The sequence below is a fragment of the Pimephales promelas genome, chromosome 14 (assembly GCF_988280905.1).
Source record: "Pimephales promelas chromosome 14, fPimPro1.hap1.1, whole genome shotgun sequence".
In the NCBI taxonomy this organism is placed as follows: Eukaryota; Metazoa; Chordata; class Actinopteri; order Cypriniformes; family Leuciscidae; genus Pimephales; species Pimephales promelas.
This window is the reverse complement of record NC_142782.1, coordinates 21,719,605-21,738,850: the sequence shown is the minus strand read 5'-3', so window position 1 is coordinate 21,738,850 and position 19,246 is coordinate 21,719,605. Positions and strand designations below refer to the sequence as shown.

At 36.6% G+C, this 19,246-nt stretch overlaps 1 protein-coding gene and 1 long non-coding RNA gene across 5 annotated transcripts in view; both read left to right on the top strand.

Moving 5' to 3' along the window:
• Positions 1 to 19,246, top strand: part of sema3g (semaphorin 3G) — a 37,231-nt gene that overhangs the window by 7,410 nt on the left and 10,575 nt on the right. For both annotated transcript variants that reach the window (XM_039678757.2, XM_089119584.1), the window contains exons 2-7: positions 8,227 to 8,384; positions 12,575 to 12,637; positions 15,280 to 15,399; positions 16,801 to 16,891; positions 17,684 to 17,800; positions 18,405 to 18,553. In XM_039678757.2, coding sequence (XP_039534691.2) covers positions 8,227 to 8,384; positions 12,575 to 12,637; positions 15,280 to 15,399; positions 16,801 to 16,891; positions 17,684 to 17,800; positions 18,405 to 18,553 — 698 coding nt within the window. The remainder of the gene's footprint in view (positions 1 to 8,226; positions 8,385 to 12,574; positions 12,638 to 15,279; positions 15,400 to 16,800; positions 16,892 to 17,683; positions 17,801 to 18,404; positions 18,554 to 19,246) is intronic.
• On the top strand, positions 2,000 to 5,571 carry LOC148973721 (uncharacterized). Of its 3 annotated transcripts, XR_016146511.1 has the most exons (7): positions 2,016 to 2,317; positions 2,422 to 2,494; positions 2,591 to 2,698; positions 2,821 to 2,935; positions 3,064 to 3,171; positions 3,409 to 3,524; positions 5,123 to 5,560. It is a non-coding gene; the product is annotated as an uncharacterized LOC148973721 (long non-coding RNA). The 3 variants fall into 3 exon arrangements; XR_016146512.1 differs by having other exon boundaries at positions 2,000 to 2,317; positions 2,824 to 2,935; positions 3,064 to 3,524; positions 5,123 to 5,571; XR_016146510.1 differs by having other exon boundaries at positions 2,005 to 2,317; positions 3,064 to 3,524; positions 5,123 to 5,569.

Here is a 19,246-nt window from a genome sequence, read left to right as displayed (position 1 = left end):
CAGACTCTGTGTGTATGTGTGTGTGTGTGTGTGTGTGTGTGTGTGAGAGAGAGAGAGAGAGAGAGAGAGAGAGAGAGAGAGAGAGCAGTTCTTAACATTGTGTATTCTCAGTGCCTGGGAAAACACCAAGAGATCTTCCTGTCGATGTTCAACTCTGTGAACGCTCTCCCCTGCTGTTCACTGCATCAACTATAATCAATTAGTTCCACTACACAACTGCTGACAGAATCAGCCCAAAGCCCCCAAAGGATTAACCTGATACTGATCACACACACACATATGATAAAGTACATACACGATGTATTAATGTATCTGTCACCAGTGCGGAGAACATGATTCACTTTCTATGCAGACATGTTTCCTCCTGAGGGTTATGTATTCATTTATTACATATTTATATATCCTTTCTCACTTTCTATCTTTTTATCTTTCTATTTCTCTGTCTCTTAATCACATACAGACGCACAACCCTTTAGACATGAGAACAAACGCAATCCTTAAGGCAAACGGCCCGTTCGGTTTTATCACAAGACCTCTCCCTCCTTCCATTTTCCTTCACTTCATTACCAGTAAGTGAAATCTAAAAGGCAGGCCAGATGCCATGCAAGCATGTGTGTGTTATTAATGGTTTGTTTAAAAAGTTGGTGGTGTGCCACTGTGTAGAAAGCCCACTGATGTAAGAAAAAGGAAAGCAATACATTTTCTACAACATGTGTCAATGCAATTCCAACAAACTCTGTAAACTCTGGTTTGCATTTATTTAGCATTTCTCCACTATTCATCACCCTCTTTCCTCATTGATTACGCAAACACAGATGTGATTATAAGCTAAATGACTTTAAGATCATAGGGTTTGAAGAAAAAAATGTATCAATTGAACAGGCCTTATCTTTATGAGGTTTGTGTGTGTGTGTTGTATGAAGCCTATAATACCTGTAGAAAACAGCCATTAGCATTTACATTCATCTTAATGGAGAAGAAAGATGATTTGTCAGCAGATGAAGTTATGACACCCACATAACTGGCCTGCTTGAAACTGGGTCATGTGTTCTGACACCAACAGAACACTACATTTTTAGTTCTGTTCCAAAGAGTTACACATTTACTGGCATCCGTATAGTCTCTTACTGTCACACTGGAGGAGGACCACAACTCTGTGTGTATTAGAGAGTGGGTTCAACTCAAATCTCTGCGTAGTGTCGTAATATTTTCAAGTTTGATGGCATTAAATTGGTGATTGTGGACTGTTATTTTAACAGAAATTAGTATTTAGACATCTACAGGAAAGAGCCCAGACTACCTTTGAAATTTTCACCATACTCTCTGAGCGTGTCTGTGAGACACACTTTTACTTAGGAGGAGGTGGTCGATACAGCCCAATATTTGGTAATGTTTCTCACCCTCTTCCATTCCGTTCTTTCGTAATCCAGACGAAACGGCATACTAATATAATCTGACAGGGGGACTGTCCCGATACCCACACGGTATTGCAGTCTTGACAACTTGAGAGCATGTACACATGGAAGGAAGTTAGTGCTCAAGACTGTCCCAGATGAATGCCAAAGCTCAGTGCCCTTAACAAACATTAAATTCACACTCTCTTTTGCCTCTTTAGAGCTTAATTTGTATCCCATCATTGACCATGTTCAGGAACTTACATGCGTTTTATCACTTAATTAGCAGAATCAAAATTTCAAAATGATGATGTCTGATAGGGACCTTTGTGTGTGTGTGTGTGTGTGTGTATATATATATATACTATATATAGGCATTCAAAAAATCTAATTGTGTAAAAAAACGGTTTTGTTCTGTAGATTCAGAAGCAGTGTTGATAGAACATTATGAGTATTGTCAGTACACAGTAAAATCTCCAGTGTTGAAATCCTGGTGTTAAGGACTTTTAGAGTAAAGTGTTAATTTTCTGGTGTTGAATTTCAAGGGATTAACACTGCTAGTGTAAACCACACTCTCTGGCTGGTGTAAATATGTGGAGTTATACACCAGAGATGCTTTGAGAACACCGAGAGTGTTACTAGTCACATCCGGGACATTTACGCGCTGGGCGGGACGAAACGAGTTGAAACTTTCTTCACAGGCGCCATTTTCTTTGACTCGAGTCGCAAGACATGCGAGGAGGAAACACGCATTTATTATGCGTTAAATCGCATTTATATATTAATTTTATAACACCATATTGTTTTATAACAATATGTATGTGCTGTGGACGAGCAAACCGCTCTCAGAAGGGGTATTTTCTATGACGCGCGATGCAGAGCAGACCAGGATGGGTTTGCTTTTTAACAGGGAAACAACGAAAGTAAGTGTTTTCTAATTCACATAGCCAATATATTTTATAACACATTGATTCAAAGCGATATTTAAATGTTCTGCGCGATTAAACGGTCGAAATTCTTTTCAAAGACGACATCATCTTTGAAACACGGAGCTGACGAGGAGGAGGCTTGTAGCTAACGTTAACAGGGAAACACCTAAAGTAAGTGTTTTTAACATAATTTACCACATGAATTTCATGGCATTATATTGTTTTGTAACGATATTTATGTGATGTGCGCGCCTAAACCTCTCACAGTCTAGGTCCTGCATCTTCTTTGACTCGTGACCTGCTCGTGACGCATTTCAAAAAGCAGTGCAGAGTGCAGACACGGAGTTTGCTTTTAACAATAAAAACACCGATTAAGTAAGTGTTTAACTCATTTACTATACGTGTTTTATAATATTATATTGTTTATGACGATATGTGTGATGTGCAAATATCATAAAGGATTTATCCTAAAACTATCTTTTACTCTCGTCTGCCAGCAGACCTAACGTTAACGTATAAAACAGAAGAACAACTCCACAAACTGCGGACCAACAATGCACGTGGAATTTGCACTTTATTTCCTTATTTGGAGGACCAATCTTTTTAGAATGGGTAAGCAAATTGCAATTATTTCAAATTAAATATTGATGCAAAATGTATTTATCAGATTAACTTTTGGTTGATATTTGGAGATGCTTTAATGTTTAAATGTATTGATTTTTACAATTTGTGTTTGCTAGGAGCATTTCTATGATGCACTATGATTTCTATGAAGTGACTAAGGGTACCAGGCTTGGTGTTTAAAGACTGTACAGACTAGAACCTGGTGATGGAAAGAGAACAGATAAGTTAACATATGAGAGAATCATGGGCACAAACAAAAAATAATCATAGCTTGGTTGTTATTTGGTATAGCTAGATTTTCTTTGTTTCATAACACTCATTTTGAATTTGTCCAGTCAAATTAATTTACAAAAGTAAATCTAGTATATATATATATATATATATATATACTTAAAATAAGATTTCGAACCAATGGTTTTCATGATTTGACAAGGAGATGTTTTCTTGCTGTTTAATTTTAGACTCAACTGATTGGAAAATCTCTGCCCATCACCTGCCCCCAACATACAAAGCCACAAGACGGGAACACCGATCCTTCCGGAATCCGACGGCTGACAATTTAGTGAGATTTCTTAAGGTGCGTGTCTTTATTTTTTCTTAAAGTGTTAGTTCACCCACAAATGGAAATTCTGTTATTAATTACTCACCCTCATGTCTTTCCAAACAAGTGAGACTTTTTCATGTTCACAACACAAACAAACATATTTTTAATGAAATCGGAGAGCTTCCTGTCCCTCCATTGACAATCTACACAACTACCACTTTCAAGCCCCAGACAAAAGTACATCATTAAAGTACTCCATGCGACTCCAGTGGTTTAACATAAATGTTTATTAAACTATGCAAGTGCTGTGTTTACAGCAAAAACAGATTTACAGCTTAATTTATTAAATATTTATTTCCAACATGCGTTCATGACAAAGTTACAACTCGTGCTTGTTGTTGATGTGCATGTATGTGCATTGAAGATTAATATTTTGTAAATAAAGTTGAGTTAAAATTGTCAAAAAGGTTGAGGTTAAACCACTAGAGTCACATGGATTACTTTTGATTTCCTTTATACCTTTCCGTGGTTTTTGAAGTGGTCGTTGAATAGGCTTTAGATGAATGGACAGAATTCTCTTAGATTTCATTAAAAATATCTTTATTAAAGGGACTGTTCACCCAAAAATGTCAATTCTGTCAGTAATTACTCACCCTCATGTTGTTCCAACCTCGCAAGACTCATTCATCTTCGGAACACAAATTAAGATATTTTTGATTAAATCTGTGAGCTGGATCACTCCTCCATAGGCTTCTAAGGGATCAAAACTTGCTGGGCCAGAAAGTCATTAAAGATATTGTTGATTACAGAAGCGCAATCCTAAATCCAATCCAAACAAGAATGCTTTGTGTGCGCAAAAAAACAAACAGAAATTACGACTTTATTCAACTATGCATTTCCTTCTCTGTGGGCCTCGAGATGGGCTTCTCGTAGTGTAACAGCGCAGCGCCTCGGTGTTGTACGTCACACACAGACTCACTATTGGCTGACGCTGGTCGTGTGTGTGTGTGTGACGTACAACACAGTAGCGCTGCACTGTTACACTGTTAACTTGCTCAGGCCCACACAGAAGAAAATGAATAGTTGATTGTAATATTTTTAATTTTTAGTTTGTTTTTTGCGCACAAAAAGTATTCTCGTCACTTGATAAACCTGAGCCACTGTAGTCACTCTGACTATTTTAACAATGTCTTTAAAAACTTTTATTGGCTGCCAAGTTTCAATCCCTTAAAAGGCTTTGCAGGAGTGATCCAGCTCTCAGATTTAATCAACAATATCATTCATTTGTCTCCCGAAGATGAAGGAAAGTCTTACCGAGTTGGAACAACACGAGGGTTGAGTAATTAGTGCTAGAATTTTCATTTTTGGGTGAACTATCCCTTTAAGTGTTCCCAAGATGAGCAAAACTCTTACTGGTTTGGAACAACAAGGGTGAATAATTAATGACAGAATTAAATTTTTTGGATGAATTAAATCTTCAATTTACTTGGAAATCAATAAATGCAAGTCTTAATCTAACCAAAATGGTTTCTTGTTTGAGTCGATGATTGAACTTTTTTCACCATAAACCTGCTGTATTTATGAAACACAAATGGTATTAATTGTAATTGATCTGGTTTTGTGTTGTCTAGGTACCCAGTCCTACAGGATTTTTCGAGAAAGTTGGATCTACACAGCTTTTGCTGCTCTGTGAAACAACTATGCACTGAACTTTACTGTTAGTGACTGGAGACACACAACTGATCCACTCATATCCTGCTACTGTTCTTCATCTGCTGAATGTTTTTGACTCAAGCACTGCTGTACTGTTGCAAAGTCAAAGGTACTGAATCAACTTCACTGACACAGGACTCACATTCACTGATATGTTCAGGACACCATTTGATCACAATATATAATTCTGATTACAGTGCATTCATCGTTTATTTTAAAAGTTAACCTATGATGTAAACGTGTTTGTTCGGTAATAAAAAAATAGTTTGCTTGAAACAACTGTTTACATTTGCCTTTATTTTCAACTTTACAATGAACTGAATTCTACTATGATCCCATACTTTCTGGATTGTTTTGAAATAAAGTTTTGAAAGAGTAATAAAGAGTTATGTGTTTTTCAAAGTGAAATTATTCTTTTCAGAACTGAAGAAAATAAACTGACAAATCATTTAAGTACAGTAGGTAATGCATAACCCTAATAAGAAAAACTGGTAACTTCTTTGGTGTTTTTATTTGTAAAAATGTGTTCTATTAACACCAGGATGGTGTAATTTGACTACTATAAGGTTGAAGAAGTAAACACTGGCAGTGTTGTTGTTATCTGCATTGGTGTTAAAATTCCACTCTCTTAGTGTTCGAATTGTAACACTGTGTCGGTGTTGAGAGAGGCAACACTTTTGAAAGTGTTGAAGTAACACTTTGTGGGTGGTTCCCAAATATACACTTTTAAAGTGTTGAAATTAACTCTATTGGTGTTGATTTCCGGATTTCAAATTTACTGTGTAGCTTATAAAATTAAGATTAAATACATTTTTTATTTTTTTGTTTGTTTAATATATTGTTATGATTAGTAGTTGCTTTGCCTTTATTCCACTACTGTGTAAATTTTCTTCCTCATAAGTACTAAATGATTACTAATGAAAAGCTTTTTCATCAATCCAATCACAAGTCGACAACGCAAAATGCAGGTGTAAACGGGGTCTAAAACATTTTCTCAGCTTGTCCACTGTGGACCACTTTAATAGTCGAAAACGCATTTGACCAGATTGTAAATGCTCATGTGGTCGAATGTGTTTGAACAACTCTGACAACTGACCTGGAGTGTAAACATAATGAGAAGTGTGCGGTAGCCAGAAGGGATTTAAACTTTGTCGGCTAAACACCTAAGTTTGGTTGAAGACAGAACTAAGCATGTGAAAGCACATAAAAACGTACTGAGCACCATGTTCTCTCATTCCTGATTTCTAGCACGTACACGTACGTATAAAAGATATTTTATAAGAGAGAGAAATGGAAAAGACTCTTCTTCAGAATTTCTTCAGATGTATGTGTTTCTGTTACATTTAATTGTCTTCACATGTGTGTTTATGCGGAACACAGAGTGGATTCATGACTTATTGAGATCATCTGCCAACATTGTACTCTAGCGTAGAGCACTAAACCGCAGGTTACCTCAGGGCCTCGCTGCAATTACTGTTCCTGTTATGTACCCGCTGGATGAGACGCCTGTTAAATGACAAATAACCAGTGATCTGTGACTCTGTATATGTGCTCTTTTTTATAGTAAGAGAGTATCTGGGTCAGTATTTCACTGTTTGGACTATGTGTTCTGGAAACCAAACCCTTAAAAGCTTTTATCTCTTCGTGAAACTTGCACGCAAGATCTTTCCAATAAAGAAAGAGCAAAACTCTTTCTCCTTTGTTCAGCTTGTTAGTTTATTTGAGGTTTATATCAAAATACCTCACACAATGTCAAACCCCACAACTGTGTGTTTATAACTGTTTGAATATATCTTTGCCAGTGATTGTTAAAATTGGAGTCTTTTGGTAAACTCCTTAAATGGCCGAGAGCGAGTTTTAATTGATTTGAGGAGTGTTGTGGTGGTAGCTGTTGCATGGGAGTGTGTGTGTTTTTATAATTGTGGTTTAACATTTGGCTTTGTTTTTTGGCTTCTGTTTGTGCTCTTTTCAGCGGTGCCCCATTAGCGGCTTTAGACGCGTGCCACCCTCTCAACGAGGCCTCATTCCTTCTTCAGCTGCCCTTTCTTCACTCCTCTTTTCTGTCCAACCTCACATTATATAAAGAGAATGTGGAAGGAGTGTAGCGCCTTTTCAGGATACTAGAAAACGATAGCAAGAGAATGTGTGTAGTTCAGGTATTCCCTACATTATGTGGACAAAATGTACTTATCTTTAGTTTAAAATGACAAAACCAGGGGATATTCTCATCTGGGATATCATTTTTTTTTTAATTCGATTTAAAAAAAATTCCAAAAAGTTTGGATTTGGGTTAATCTGTAGTAGTTATAATTAGTTTTTAAAAACGATAGAAGTCCATGATATGTCCTCAAATGGGATAAATTGTCACTAACCCATTATCACATTCTGTTATCCCGAACTCTCTGGTCACACACACACAAATACACACTCACTTACAATTTAGTAAATGTGGCTAATTCACGTGAACAACTTGAACATGATATGAAATCTGCATGGGGAAATCTTTCACCCTAAGACAAAATTTATAATTGTGGGTAATCCTATTAAAATGACTGGATTTAGCACATGACTATTTGATTATTTGCATTTTTGTCAATACAACATTTCTTTGTAGAAAAATCAGCTAGTTACTAAGTGTTAATGCATTAAGATGTTCAACAGAAAGCACAGTCTCTTCAAGAAAGTCACTGCCAAGTTTGGTTAAAATGCCTCCACTATACAAAAAGTACTGACGTAAACTTGCAATCCACAATTTTTGGACCGCCAGCTTTGAACAAATAGTCACGGCAATAAAGCACAATTAAGTTTAATAGACAACAAGAGAAACAGATAAAGAAGGATTTAGTTCTCAGAGAACTCCGATAATTCACAAGTGCTTCTCCTGCTGTTCTGGATTTAAGGACATACTAAAGTCAGTCTCCTTTGACCAGGAGAGAAAGATTTATTGTATTTTTTTCTGTTGAAATGTATTGTTCACTGTCATGTCATTCATAATTCATATCTCTTTCTCCCTTTCACACAGATCTGTTGGCCACAAACCGTACCTCCGTTTTCAATGGTTTCCATGGCGATCTACACTTGTCGGCTGTGTTTTTGGATGAATATCATGACAGGCTTTTCCTGGGAGGGAAGGATGTTCTCTACTCACTGAGACTGGATCACACACATGATGCTAAAGAGGTAGCTGACACACTGTCGTTGCGATAAGGTTAAGATAATATGCTGCCACAAAAAAAGTGTTAGAGCTCTGAAAAAGTGCAAGTGATGATGTAGCTCATGTTAGTGAGAGTAGGTATGTTAGTGAGAGGTATCATGTTATTCAGTTTCTACTGGAGACTATTATCTACAGACAAAGATAAAATCAGAAGACGCTTATGAATGTCATTAAAAATGTCATTAAATTAATATAAAGGTAAATTCTAAACCCACTGTACATGAGCCACTGCTGCCCACATAAATATTTAAATAATATTCAAACAACTTAATGGGGCTAATTCTGGCTAATCAAATTAGCACGTTTATAATTGATCAAGTAATGTTTAAGCATCAGGTTTTTACTGTAAAATGTATTAAGCTTTCAAAAAACCCTGTAAAACGTGTTTATGTATAACAACACACTGAGCGTAGCATGGCACAGTGATTAACTAGGAAATTTTAAAAAATGGCACTTCATGACAAAAAGGACATTTTGGAGAGCTTCCTTTCACAGAAAGCAAGACAAATATGTTTAAAGGGATACTCCACTTTTTTTTTGGAAATAGCCTCATTTTACAACTCCCCCAGAGTTAAACAGTTGAGTTTTACCGTTTTCGAATCCATTCAGCCTATTTTCTGATTTTTTGGAAGAATATCAGTAACCAGACAGTTTCTGGTCTCATTGACTTCCATAGTATATTTTTTTCCTACTATGGAAGTCAATGAGACCAGAAACTGTCCGGTTACTGATATTCTTCTAAATATCAGAAAATCGGCTGAATGGATTCGAAAACGGTAAAACTTGACTGTTAAACTCTGGGGGAGTTGTAAAATGAGCCTATTTCCAAAAAAAGTGGAGTATCCCTTTAACTTTATCCCAAAACTGTTTACTTTTTCACAAATATAAAAATAAACACATACGAAATTTTGTTTGGTAATACTATAATCCAATTGAACACCCATTAAAAAAGAATTTCTTTGTATTTTGTTTCCTTTAGAAATCTCATCCATCAGAATGTTTATTAAAAATCACAGAAAAACAGCTGTTCACAAACACACATTAAAGTCATATAAACTGACCTCACTAGTGACAAAGACTTGTTTAGACCACACTTATAAACATATAAACACGTAAATGGTCTTGCTTGATTTTACAAGATCAATGTTTGGTACCCTTTTTTGTGGTAGAGTTTATAAAATAAGTTGTGAGTTACGGGAACCGCCTCAGTGTGTGTAAATTGGTATTGACCTAAATGAACTGTAAAAGCAGAAGTGCTTTTGGTGTCTCAAGGGTTTGGCAGGTTTTTTTCACTATGCAATTATCTTTATGTGTGTGGCTGAGGTTAATTAAAGCCTCTGTTCATGTGAATATGTTTTGACTCAAGTCACTGGAGCCTCAACAAATGTGGTTGTTTTCGTATGTAATCTCCAAAGAACTTATCATTGTGTGTGGCCTTGTTCAATTACATGAACAGGAAGAGGAAGTGCATTGCCATGGTGACAGACACATGGGAGTGGCTGCCACCTCTGAGGTTATGACCCCTTGACCTGTTCTGCCTTGTTAGATCCTTATGCACTCTGTAAGGCCGCTGTGCCACCACTGGCCACTGAGTTTTCACATTTAGTACATTCAATACTGAGAATTTAAATGCATAAATTAACAAGGTATAGAAAAAGTAATTAGCCTAACAAAATGAGGATGTTTGGATGTGTGAATTTACGTGTAAAAGATTGTTTTGCAGATGCTATCAGTAAAGCTTCTCAGTGGAAGTGGAGAGTACCACAGAAATCAAGCAATGATTCATGATATTGTTCTTTAAGCGGAAAAAATATTCAACCCTGATCAGACCCTTCTTCCTGTCTTTGCACTTGGGCATGTATTTACTGTTTATCCCGAATCACCTGCAGCCTTCATCATGGCTGAATCATTTACTCATTATTTTCGTCTGTAAATCTTAGCTGCAGTGTTTCACCCATGGTTAATGGAAGATGGTAATCTTAAAATGGTGTATCCGGAGCAAATTAAGAGTGAATGAGTGAGCCAGGACCATTTTCTTCACACCATGTTTATATAAAAAAGTGTATTACAGTATAGTGTTTTATGATTAATAATGACCTTTTAGGTCAATATGACCAGAGTGACGGTAGGCTAGCATAACTATTTTTAGTCCAGTTACAAAGTGTCCTCAAGAATAAAGATGATGACTAATTAAGAAAACAGGAAATACCTTTATGCACAGGAAGGATGCTGGTTAACATCATTGATTACAGGTTCCGGATTTAGACAATGTCAAAATGTGTAAGAGCTTGAAAGGATACATAAAAAACTAATGACTCACTAATGATTTAATCATGTGAAGCTCTTCACACTAGCTGGATTGAGGAGCAACATTTTTTGAATGATATTTACAATTTTACAAGCAGTAGAACGACTTTGTAACTGTGTGATACAAAAAAATTCCATACAGTATTTACATTTAATGCATTACATTGACAGACATATTCACAGTGACTTAAATAGCATTCAAAGTGTACCTCAGCCCCCTGGAAATTTAACCCATGACCTTGGCATTGCTAGCTACAGGTACATGCTCCAGGTTTGAGCTACTACAGGATCACGATTTAACATGACTCTATTTTATTTGAATATGTTTCTGACAGGACCACTATCTTTAAATATGACAATTAGCACACAGTTAGGATTGGCGGTAGGGTTCTGTTCTGGGCAATAACTACCTGCCCATCCATGTAGCCTAGAAGCAATAACCCCCCTTAGGGTAATAGAACAGAACCAACATGAACGTATTACAGATATCATTAATTAAAGTACAACATAATTCAAGAATTTAGTCTCATTTAGAGGGGAATCAGAATGCCAAATCCTGACTGATGAGGGGAACTGGGGATGGATGAGGGTAAGCTCCTGAGAAACGTGACGATAATACTGAAGGAGGCATCGTATTCCTATAGGTAGTCGTGGATCAGCTGAGAGTCAGCTGATGCGAGCTTGACTAACTAAACCTGCCAGTACTGACGCTATGCTTAATTTTTGTTAGAAACATGATCTTCATGTGTGACTGGTATATACTGTAATATGTTTGCTTCAATACTTCTTTTAAGAAAGTGATACTGTTTATCTAAACACACAAATTGCTTTTTAAAATGATGTTCTGTAAAGTTTTGCTAAAGGAGAGATATAATGCAATCATGTTTGCAGAAACAAACCCAAAAGTGTGTGTGAGGTCTGAACATGACAGTCGTTGTGTGCCAGACTGTTAATGTGTCGGGATGTGCAATCTCTGTATATTTTGATAGAGGACCCAGCAGATGAAATTGTTTATTTCTCAAGCATTCATAACATCGGAATATAGGTTTTTGTGAATTTCACACTCTCAGATTTATTATTTTCATAACTTTGTTTTTATTGTTGACACTCATGGGAGCAGCAAAAAAATAAAAATAAAAATGTTTTTGTCACACACCCACCCTCGGAGGCATACCCCTCATAATGAGCAGAGTCAAATGTAAGTAATTTGTAGCTTGGTTTCCCAGAAGAGTGTAAACACTGGCTCTGTGAGACTTCCAAAACATTGCAATGTTTAATTGAGTGTACAGACACCGCAACATCAGCTCAACCAATGGCTCAAGACTGTCTGTTTGTCTGACCAATGGCAGTTTATTGGTGTTTAGAAGGTTCTTTATTTTTGCAATTCCATTTAAAGCTGCAAGTGGCACAGATGTTATTCACTTCAGCTTTAAAATCAGAACTGTATTGATATCAGAAATTGTGATCATCTTTTCTCCACTGTTGTGATGAATATTCGAGTGGAACAGAGCGTGAACAAAAAAAATAAATAATGGAGGGCGGGACTTGATTTTGTTCTTCTCGAATTGATTGAATCATTGGATTGTTGTTATTTGCTAATTGCTGTGATCTCATTGCTGAAGATATAAGAAAAAATTATGCAACCCTGCAACATTTGCTAAAAAAAGAACAATTGTCCATTTTGATTTCATGGTGGCTATAACTGGTGTCTGATTTTGTAATTGTTTGGATCTTTAGAGGCTTAATTAGTCTTAACAAGTAAGTGGGTGTGGGTGGGACAGCGCTGTGCTTAGTGTGTGTTTAATTTATGAGATGATAAATTTCATCTGTTTTTCCTCTTAATCTTCAGATTCATTGGCCTTCGTTGCCTGGGAACCGTGAGGACTGTATTCTCAAAGGGAAAGATCCTGAGGTGAGTGAATTCCTGGTTCTGGTTCTGAACATCAACAAACTCATAAGTCGGGTCAGTGTGTCATAGTTTCCAAAGTTTTTTTGGGGGAAGCTGGGATACTTTAGATGTCAGGTAATTTAGTGAATGTCCTAAATCCATCAGGTGACAGTAAAAATCATCAAATGTTTGTTTTGGACCCTTTGGTTAGTGTGATTCTCAAACTTATTTCATGTGGTTCAATCTGGAGTCTCAAATGAAAACATCTGTCCATCCTCAGCTATACAGTACTGTGAGTGTACTGCAGTTGGCGTTATGACTGGAGAGTAGAAGCCAAACGCCCATAAATGAGATTTGATCCACTAACTTATTGTTGTCTCGCTTCCAACCAAGTGTGTGTGTGACTCACGAGTCTCTTAAACCTAATGACCGAAGAATGCTGTCCCAATACACAGAACGTAGTTATTCTCTCGTTTTTTAAACTCCTCTTTGGTTTCTCTTTCTATTTCTGTTTCTTGTTCTTTTTCTTCTCATTCAGCCTCTCCCTTTTTTCTTTCAGCATCATGAATAGGTTAATTATGTTTCAAGTTAAAGCTTTCCTGTCCTCTATCCCCAATGGTGGAATGTCTTTAACACACACACACATACTGCATCTGCTAGTGTTTAGTATGTTTCACTCATAAAGTGGAAATGTGAGGTGCCTCCATAGTTACATGCTCTGGTGACTGTCCCGACAGTATTGTTTGATGTGACAGGTGAGTGTGATTTCACAGCGTTGTTTCAATGACTCTGTTCATTGTGTGAGTATGTGTAAGGGAAATTTGTTTTTCATTTATGCTGTAGATAATGTGTAACACTGAACAAACAGAGATATGAATTGAGTTTTATTTAACACAGAACACAGCTTACACATCGCAAAAATGTGTCTATACATGAATATGGGATATTTTAGTTTCTTTTTTTTTAGCATTAGAAAGGCAAATCCTCTTTTATATGAGAACTATTAGTTCTCTTACTCTGTAAAAAAATATTGTTGGTTTAACTTAAAAAATTAAGTAACCTGCTTGCCTTAAAATTTTGATTAAAAGTTGATTGAACTGGAAAAAGTGAGTTGATACAATGAAGGAGATTGATTTAATCATCAGAAACTCAAAATAATAAGTTATCTGAACTAAATAAATTAAGTTGATTTGACAAAAGAAAAAGAAAAATTGTGATAACAGATATTGAAAATATTTTTTTACAGTGTACGAGAGGTTCTCTCATATTGCGTAAGTTAGCTTACGCTACGGGAAAGATTAATCTGTTCGAGATTGAAGCCCAAAAATTATCCTTAATTTTGCATTCATTAATAATATGCAATAATATTGCATTCATTTTGTTACAATAATAGGCTACTTTTATCAGCTTGACGTTGAACTAATGCTCCGTACCATGATGACGTTACATTTGTGGTGTTATTTAGCATAGTGCATTTCACTAACTATTCGTGTATCTTTCATAATCAGCAATGTCAACATAGGTGAATGTATAATATGATTACGAAAAGGCAGGCAGGTCGTTTTTGGTTGTTATCAGACTCATGTCGTTAGCTGCAGTGCTGTCGCAACGGTCGCATAGACTGTATGTAAAAAGGAGAGAGGCTCCGGAGCGCGCATGCACGTCACATCCGATGGAATTCGCAGAAAATCCGACCCGGAGACTTGACATAGAAATAGGAATAGGAATACTGGCCTTCAGAGGCAATTGCAAAACCCAACAAGTGGATCATTGTAATGTGTAATTACGACCCCTTCACACACAGGCAATAAAAAAAAAGGTTTCAAGAAAAGTTACATACAGCACCTTTATTGAAATATTTGCTTAAAATTTTACAAATAAGTGTTTTATCACAAATTGGATTTGTCCCAAATATTGATAACAGGGCTACAAAAATTGTATATAAATTATAAATTTACTATTTATATTTATGTGTTTGTGTCAAATGAAATTGTTTTGTTATATTCTCTAAGTTACTGACAACATTTATTTATTTATTTTTGAGGCTCTGTTTTATGCCTTGTTTATGCTAAGTGACTGGCACATTGCTGCTTTGGATCTCTCTTGCGCGCTCAGCCCTGCTGGTTAACATCTGGTCGCAGTTTGAGCATCTGCCTGCATCTTTTATGACCCTTGACCTTTCGTTCATTTATGCTCCACTGATTTTGACCCTGCACAGTCAATGAGACTGCATACAGGTGGCCATAGTTAAGAGTGCATGTTGATAGTGTGTTTGTGTGTGTGATGTCTTCCTCTTTCTGAACCCTTCAGTAATTTAAAGTTAAGAGCTTCATTCCCGTGTTGAAAGCTCTGATTGGGCTTCAGTGAGTTTTAAGTAGGGATCATTTTCTTGATATTTGTTCGCTCTTTTTCTCTGATTCATTAAAATTAGCTGATTCCTGTATTTCAGATTTTAACACTCCAGAGAAACATCAATCTAACTCATACAAAAATCCTTTGATTTCACAAACTGCATTTGATGGGTTTAACTGGTTGTCCAATGTAAAATACATGTGTTGGTATGTTTGTGTAAATAATTGTGTTGTAATGATCCAAATTGTACGCTTATTTGCTACCAAAACCACCAACATTTTAATATGACCTCTATCTTTGTGTGTTTGGGACAGACGGAGTGTGCAAACTTTGTGCGTTTGCTGCAGCCTTTTAACCGCACTCATCTGCTGGCCTGTGGAACTGGAGCTTTCCAACCTGTGTGTGCGTATGTGAACGTCGGACACCGCGGAGAGGTAACAAATGAGCTAATACTCCCTCCCACTACTTCACACCTAGTTTGTTTGTGTATGCACATGAGGAGAATCTAATTTACTTATGTATATCAGAGACCAAATTGTTTAAGGTCAGAGGTCACCCACCAACAGACTGACCCTAGATGTCAAGACTAGATTATGAGAGAAGATACAAAGCACAAAACACACACACACTAATTCGGAGGATTCAGAGCAGAGGATAGAAAAGAAAGAAATAGCTTGCGTGTGTGATACAGTCATATGAATCATCTGGCATTGGACAGAATACAGAGTGAGCTGCTCTTACTTCCTTTGAGGTGTTTTATCTTACGTGTCACCACAGGGCGTCAGAGTTGTCTGACAAATAGACAATAGTACATTGTGTAACTGAATTGGCACAGTTCACCAAAGGTTTAATCTGTTTTTGGCATCACTGGACTCACCCATACGTCTGACATCACTGACAGTAAAAACTACTCTTATACTATTATTACACATTAGTTGAAAACTTGCTTACACATTATTTCAATAGTCCAAGACATTCTACTAACTAGTAACTTTTCAAGTACACATCAACTAACTCTCATTAGAGTACTAGTAGACTGTTAGGTTATGTTTAGTAGAATAAGTTGATATGTACTTGCAGGGTTACATATAGTCAGTAGAATGTCTGTTGAGGACCATCAAAATAAAATGTTATCAGATATTAAGCAGACAGTCTACTAATCCTCTAATGACTGGTAGTTGACATGTAGTTACACATTTACTTATAGTTAGTAGAATGTCTAAAGTGGACTATTGAAATAAAGTGTTACAAAATCTCATATGATACAGCCTAGAAACTCAAAGTCAGATGACACTATTTTATTTTGTAATCGGAGCAGTATTTATTTGCAGCAAAAAATATTTAAAAAACTTAATTAGGATGAATTGAAAAGACATTGTTAAAGGGATACTCTTCAGGATTTAGCATTAAGCTTTGTATTAGTAGAAAACATGTAGTATTTTTGAATTACCATGCTTTCCACCCTCATATCCCCCTGAGACGAGAGATTCATGTATTTTTTGTCTGGAAAAAAATCCTCCGATGACGCAAAAATCGTCATTTTGCATCATTGGAGGATTTTTTGGCCAGAGGCTAAAAACTACAGCCAATAGTAGGGGCTGTACCGCATGTTTTTAACCTGCCCATACAGTGTAGGATCTCACAACAGTAACAATATTGAATATATCTTTGGAAATATTAAAAGGGCCTTGGGGTCTCTAATACCCCAAACAGAACATGAGGATTGTAAAAAATAAACAATATATTGTTTCACTAGCAAGAGAAATTAATGTGTCAACTGTAGTTTATTGTTGAGTTGTGAAATTGATGTGAATGTTCTGACTTCTTGTTGGCAGCATGTGTTCAGTTTGGACCGTACCACAGTTCAGAACGGGAGGGGGAAATGTCCTCATGACCCCAAATTACCCTTTGCAAGCACCTTCACAGGTACAGTGCCAATGTGTCAAGTTTCTATGTAAAAGTTCATGTCATTACATGTTTGTGTTGTGTGTGTGTGTGTGTGTGTGTGTGTGTGTGTGTGTGTGTGTGTGTGTGTGTGTGTGTGTGTGTGTATTTTGGCTCTTGTGTGTGTAGGGTGGAGATTTCTGCTTGTCAGTTGTCAGAGTTTATGGGCCTTTGTAGATTGACTGCTCTGATGGGGGAAATTTGAGTTGCTCTTCAGGTTTAGTGTTACGGGGGTCTTCTGTTTGTGTGTTTGTGGGTGTGTTACAGTCTTCTGGGGCATGGACACATCTCCCAGTGCGTATAGTGTTTGCCTTTACAACAATGCACAATCTTGGCTTTCTTTGCTTGTCATTTTGCCAGATGCGATAATGTTTTTAAGATTGCGTATTAGTGAACTTGGAGATCTTTCACGCCCTAACATACACGCATTTCTGTCAGATAATTCATGGGTAACAGGATTTTTTAAAAGTATGTGTTCACACAAACACATGCAAATTATGTAGTTAAGTTTAGTAGGTACAGCAGTATTATAAAAACTTCTAATCTCAGAAGTAACGTGTTTGTGTGACTTTGAACAGTTATAATTGATTGTATATCAGGACTCAGCTGATTTATAGGTGTGTGAATGTGTTTGTTTGTTTTTTTTTGTTGAAAATAACATGATTTAATGAAAATGTTAACATTGGGGCTTTTTTACTTGTCTTATCTCTCACATAAGATATTGAGAATTCAGCTGTCTGCAATGATCTTCAATGCTCTTTTACTCTCTCTCAGGTGGAGAGCTGTACACCGGTCTTACTGCGGATTTTTTGGGGAGAGACTCTGTGATTTTGAGAGGTTTAGGAACTCGCTCACCCATGAGAACAGAGACAGATCAGAGAATTCTTCACGGTACAAAAAACTTGATATTGATTTTAATAAACATTTTTAATTCTTATGTATTTTATAGCTTTTTTCGGGTGGAAATGATGGTGATGGAAATGACAATTTAACATTTTTGAAAAATAAATGTATGACTCCTTTGTCTTGCTAAAATGAATTTCATAGTTAGCACCATGTGTCATAAATACACAAAATTAAAGAATATTTTCATACATATTTTTTGAACAATTGTTAATTTGAAAAGCTTGATTGGAAATGAAATACTTTACTTTATTAGTGGAAAACTTGTATTGAAATGGTTTTAAAAAAGTGTTCCAAATAAAATAAAATTCCAAAATTCCAAATAATAGTAAATAAATAATAGCAATTTTAATAATTTTCAAATATTCATAATAAAATATCATATATTCATAATAATCTTTTTTTTTTTATTATGTATTTTCATATTTTAAATCTTGGGACTTTAAGTGCTCATCGTTTATGAAACACCCAAACATTCTTAAAATGATTTCTTATTGATTTGTAAAATCTACATACTACAAACAATCAGATCGGTAAGCATTGTAATAGTGTACGTGTTTGTGTGTGTGTGTGTGTGTGTGTGTGTATGCAGAGCCCAGGTTTGTTGCGGCCCACCTCATCCCTGACAGTGCAGACAGAGATGACGATAAAATTTATTTTTTCTTCACTGAAAGAGCAACAGAGACCACAGAGCGAGACGATGAAGGAGCCATACACACACGCATTGGGCGATTGTGTGCGGTGAGGCAAACCACGACAAACACCATACATACATCCAGGCACAAGTAGACCAGTATACTGTAATGCAATGCTCTTGCCTTGTTGTCAACCCCATAAACACAGCTGTTGGATGGTTTACATGCCTCTGAAACACACACACTCACCGATTACCCCAGTATCAGTGCACACACATACACAGCGCTAACACACAAGGGTCTGTAGAGTAAGGGGAGCAGTACAAATCCCTCTCTGTCATTCAGAGGTCAGTGTTCAAAGAGCCGGGTTCAATCGCACATTACTGTCACTTTGACTGCTATTCATTGTTCAGCTCTAGCACATTCCCAAATCACACACACACACACACACTTAAACTGCAGAGAGGGTGATTATTTCCGCATATACAGATTACACAGATTTCAGATCCTTTACACCACCCAGCTGTTTTCCTTTTTTAGGATCTGTAACAATCCTTCCCTTACAGTGCCTTAATCTCCATAACTGGGTGCTGCTGTGAGATTTTTTGTGGAACTCTTCTTGTTCCCACGGGAACAGTTAGAACTGAATGTTTATGTATAAACAGTATTCAAATTACAGGGGTTAGTGGTCTGTGACCCCTTTAATTAAACCACTTCACCCAAAAAAGTCAAATGAGAACTGTCACAGACTCAATTTAGTAAGTGATTGTGGGTGGAAAGCATTCTATGGATGCACTGT